The following is a 5,263-nucleotide window of genomic DNA, read 5'->3' on the forward strand; positions in this document are numbered from 1 at the left end:
TATTTTAAAAAAATATGATTTATATTCCTTAAATTTTTAAAAACTAGTAAAATCACACTTTCTTGACTAATATACTTGAAACATATGTATAATTAAATCTGCTCTTTAAGAATAATATCTTAAAATTGACAGTCACATAATTTCATCAATTAGATTTCATATACAAGCTACTACATATTGTTACAAATATTTTTTCACTTTATTTGACATTTTTGAAGTTCGAGCTGTATTTGATTATAGTTTTTACGAATAATATTAGGTTGTTTGAATGTACTTTATTCTAGAAAAATATGAAAGATAATTTAAATACAATTATTTTTATAAAAAAAAAAAAAAAAAAAGGTAAAAATTGAAAAAAGAAATATAGAGTAAAAGTGAAAAACAAGGTTGATTTTCCAAATTTCAAAAACAATTTTAAATTGTATTTCGAGTTTTCATAGCTAACAGCTGATTTTTAGATAAAGTGGTAAAAAAAAAATGAAAAAAATCTCATACCCAAACGGATTCACCGTTCATGTCCATTTTATCCAATTTGCCAATAAGAGGAGTTGCTTGTAGCTTTAATATAATTGGCTGATGTGGGATTCACAATTTGAGATCAAGTTATTACTTAAGTTTCTTCTACGACTATCAATAATAACAATGAAATCGCACGAGTGGGGTCTAGACAGACATAACAAGTACGCTATTGAAGATTAATTTGTTGGAAAAGATACCCATTTCATCAAAACATTGGAATGACAACACTGGGGAATTTCCTACTATGCAAAAATTTAAGAAGCAAATAAAACTATTTAATCTTCTCCTATACCAATTTCCCCCACAATTCATTAGTAAGTTATAAAATCAAAACAACCCCAAATCTCCTCCTATAATATCAACACTCCACATTAGCTTTTTGAGCCAAAGGAATAGCAGCAATTGCATTATCACCAGTTCCAGGCAACTTCCTCTTGGGCTTAGCCTCTTGCAACATAGATATAACATCCCTCATCGATGGCCTGTCAGCTGGGTTACGACTAGTACACAGCAATGCCACCCTCAGCAACAACATCATTTCCTCCCTAACTGAAAGACATGAAGCGCCAGCATTTTTATCCAACACATCATTTATGCCATTTTTAGTCTTGATCTTCGACTTAACCCAATCCACAATGCTATTTCCATCGCCAAATTCTGGTTCCACCGATCTTTTCCCTGATAAAATTTCAAGTAACACAACCCCGTAGCTGTAGATGTCACTCTTCTCATCAACTTGCAATGTGTATGCATATTCTGTATCAACAAACATATTTAGTACTATAACTATATAAAAAAAAAAAAAAAAAAATAAGATCATTTTAATTTGTTATCATAACACTCTGTCTACTAGTGCCCAAAATGGTTGACTTTAAGCATTAAAGTGAAGAAATGTAGTACTAGTACTATATTATATACTAATAAATCAAAGGGTTAATCACAGATAAGTAACTAAGACAAAATCTTGGTGGGTCCAAAGAATAACAAAAAGTGTAAAATAAAAGCTTAAAGGCTAATGGAGCTATTCACGCGCAACTAGTGCGCCATGCCCTCTTTAAGCACCACAAAATCATGGACAAAAACAAAGAGAATAAATATTTGCACCAATTGTCATAAAGTAGTATGAGAAAAGAAATACTTGATACCCTTTATTAAGAAAATTATATTACCTGTTTCACTACACTAATATTAGAATCTTCATAAGAATATTATTTTAACTTCCTAATAAAAGTTTCAACATTTAGATATTTATATCATATTGTGGCGCTCAAATTCAAAAAATGAATTAGTGCCTTCAAGATCTGGTTATGATTAAAAGAAGATTCCACTAGTATGAATCAGTTGAGGAATTTGACAATTGTGTGGGGCAAAGAAGATTTAATGACGATAGTGGACGAAAAAAAAACAATATACATCATGCTTTCACTAAAAAAATGCATCATGCTATTGACATGACACCACGTTTTAGCACGCAAGTGAACTCTTTTTCGTCACCCTACAGAACGAACTAAACTGATCTGAACAAAATAATTTTGGATAGCAATAAGCCGCACAAGAAAAAAACTTGAACTCCAAAACAATCATGTAATTCCATCAAGCAAACAGACAAATATTCCTGCCATTAATAACTAACTAAATTAAAGAACACGATAAAAAGTTGAATATTACGAATTACTTTCTTAAATTTCATGTCAAGTTGAAACGGAGGGAATATTAACTTACCAGGTGCGATGTAGCCATAGGATCCAGCAATCACGGACATAGATTCATCACACTGAATCAACTTGGCAACACCAAAATCAGCTACTCTAGCCTCCAGATCACCGTCCAGAAGAATATTACTAGGCTTAAGATCACGATGAACAATGACGGGATCACAATCATGATGAAGATAACAAATTCCATGAGCGACCCCAAGAGCAATTTTGTACCTAGTGAGCCAATCAGCCACCAAATTATCATCCTTATTCTTACCATGCAACAGATCATCCAGGCTACCATTAGGCATGTACTCATACAGCAACATGGTGCACTCGTTGTTGCTGCAACAGCCGAACAACCTCACGATGTTCCTGTGCCTCACATTGCCTAACACATCCACCTCAGCTAAAACGCCTCGCCTTTTCCTGATCGTTTCCTTCTGTTTTCCCCATAGTTTCTTTACTGCTATGGTCTCTCCGCCTGGCATTTCCGCCTTGTACACTGTCCCTGTTGAACCCATTCCCAGGATCTTATCTGTCATAGTCAAACTCTCAAGTACATCATCCGCCGAGAAGTTTAACCTTTGAAATGCGGTTAATTTCCATGGCCCAACTTCTCTCTCTACTGAAAATCGCTGGCTGTATTTCGCGTGGAAACAGCGGCTACCGGCGATGAGGACGAATAAACCAATACCGAATGCTGCTGCCATGATCCAGACAATAGCGCCAGCTGTTTTTTTCGGCTGTGGCTTGATTTCCGCTGCTCCGGCTGCGAGTCCGTCAGTCCCGCAAGGCTTTTGAATGACAGTACCACAGAGGCCTTCGTTTCCGATGAAGGAAGAGGAATGTAGGCTGGAGAAAATTGAGCCTGAAGAAGGAACTGGACCAGTGAGCTGATTGTAGGATACGTTGAAGTTTTCTATGGTAGTGGAATTGGCGAAATTCGAAGGAATTGTTCCTGTGAGAAAATTGTGAGACAAATCAACCTCTGTTAAGGAAGGAATTGCAGAAATTTCCCAAGGAATGATTCCCGTTAGCGAATTTCGTCGAAAATTCATGCAAATGAGCTTCTCACAATGTTCAATATCCCATGGAATGCTTCCTGTGAGATTGTTTCCTTCCAGTTCGATTCTGTAGAAAGCTTTACACCCTTTGAAATTGGGGATTTTCCCGACAAGGCCACTGTAACTAGCAGAAAAGATCTGTAGAGATGGTGAAGTCCAGATACTCTCCGGTAATTCACTGTTGAATGAATTCTCCGATATGTTCAAATACGCCAATGTCGCGGCATTCCCTAAATCTTCTGGAATTGGACCAGTGAAATTATTTTTGCTCAAGTCCCAGTAAGCTAAATTGGGCAAAATACCGAAGCCTAATGGTATTGACCCGTTGAGTTTGTTGTTTTGAATTCTAAACCTGAATAATGCAGTGCAATTTGCTAAGGAAGAAGGGATCTCACCAATAAACTGATTTGAAAACAGGATAAGTTTAACTAAGTTATTGCTGAGACAGAGATTTGGTGGAATGGGACCTGAGAGATAATTTGAAGAGACATCAAGTTTTTGTAGCTTTGCATTTGAACCCAACTTCTGTGGTAAAATCCCAGTGAGTGAGTTATTCCATAGAGCCAATAATTCAAGATTAGGAAGCTCACCAATGCCTTGTGGGATTTCACCTGTTAAGTTATTGTTCATCAAATTCAAGACTGTAAGCTCCTTGAATCCTGAAAACCCTTGGGGGATTGTTCCAGAGAGATGGTTGTCAGACAAATCCAATGATTTCAAGGATGTCAGTCTGGCAAAAGACAATGGAATTGTACCATACAAATGGTTCTTGAAAAGAAGCAGAGTTTCAAGGTTTGTCAAGTTGCCTAGTCCAACAGGGAGATTACCAGAAAGATTGGCTAATGAGATATCAAAATAGTTCAACTTTGACAAAGTAGAAAATTCAGCAGGGACAACTCCAGTGAAATTCTGGTAACCAATTTCTACATGTTCAAGCTGTTTCAAGAAACCCAACTCAGGCAAAACAGGACCATTCAATAAATTTCCAGCCAAGTGCAAAAACTTCAGTTTTGCTAAGCCACCATAACTTTTTGGAATCACACCCTTGAAATAGTTTCCCCCAAAGTTAAGGTACTCAAGATTTGGGATTTGAGCAACTTCTTCAGGCAAAGGGCCTATGAAGTCATTACTATAAGCATTTAGGTATGTTAGAGACTTGAGCCTTGACACACCAGAGGGAAAAGTTGAATTAAACAAGTTGTGACTAATATCAAGTGTCTTGAGAAAAGGCAATTCAAAAATGACTGTTTGAAGAGGACCCTCCAAAGCATTTCCACTCAAATTCAAGTGATGAAGGTGTACCAAGTTTCTGATATCTTCTGGAATTGTACCAGAAAGATTGCGCTTCGATAGATCAAGAGAGGTGATTTGGTTAGTTTTCTTGTCACATTTGATACCAGACCAGGAACACCAAATGTGAGAACCCGGTCTAGCGAAGGCGAGGGTGGGATCCCAGTCATTGAAGGTATTGTGGTGATCATGCAAAGAAGATTTTAAAGTCAAAAGAGATATAAGTTGTAGAGGTAGATTGGTAATGGAGAAAACAAGTGAAATTCTTGTTAGGAAGAAGAAAACTGTAGTAAGAAAGAAAGGAAACAAGTGTCTCATGGTGATGTTGTTTACGGTGGAAATGGTTGAGAAATGGGGTATGTAAAGAGAGGTAAATTTGAGAGAAAAATGCTTTTTAGGAGTGCTGGAAAAATAGAGTGTGTTTCATGATGATTTTAGTGGGTTAAGTTTGGTGTGAAGAGAGAGACAAAAGAAAGGAAAGTAAATTTGAAAAAGAATTATACTAATTCTTCTTCTTCTTGTTGTTATTTAGTTATTTAGTAGTTTCCAACTCCAATACTTGTACTCACACATTTCATCACTCACTATTTCTTGATAATGATAAATATCATGTGTTGCTCTGTTTTCTTTTGCTTTAATTTCTTTGTTTGTCTCTCTTTTTTTTCTCAGTATTTTCATACTTTTTCTGCT

At 36.2% G+C, this 5,263-nt stretch overlaps 1 protein-coding gene across 1 annotated transcript; it reads right to left on the reverse strand.

The window, feature by feature from the left end:
* Positions 1-785: 785 nt before the first annotated feature.
* Positions 786-4,970, reverse strand: LOC125823130 (leucine-rich repeat receptor-like protein kinase TDR). The gene is made up of 2 exons (XM_049502552.1): positions 2,242-4,970; positions 786-1,275 (listed from the first exon to the last, which is right to left on the reverse strand). Exons 1-2 carry the CDS (start codon positions 4,889-4,891, stop codon positions 878-880), a joined length of 3,048 nt encoding a protein of 1,015 aa, XP_049358509.1. The 5' UTR covers positions 4,892-4,970; the 3' UTR covers positions 786-877.
* Between the last annotated feature and the right edge of the window lie 293 nt (positions 4,971-5,263).

This window comes from Solanum verrucosum, unplaced genomic scaffold, assembly GCF_900185275.1.
Source record: "Solanum verrucosum unplaced genomic scaffold, falcon-dt-bn FXZP01000199.1, whole genome shotgun sequence".
Classification (NCBI taxonomy): domain Eukaryota; kingdom Viridiplantae; phylum Streptophyta; class Magnoliopsida; order Solanales; family Solanaceae; genus Solanum; species Solanum verrucosum.

Coding starts and splice junctions, on each gene's coding strand:
- LOC125823130 (XM_049502552.1), bottom strand. CDS start 4,891: ATGAGACACTTGTTTCCTTTCTTTCTTACTACAGTTTTCTTCTTCCTA. Junction 1,276..2,241: donor CTATGGCTACATCGCACCTG/GTAAGTTAATAT, acceptor TTGTTGATACAG/AATATGCATACACATTGCAA.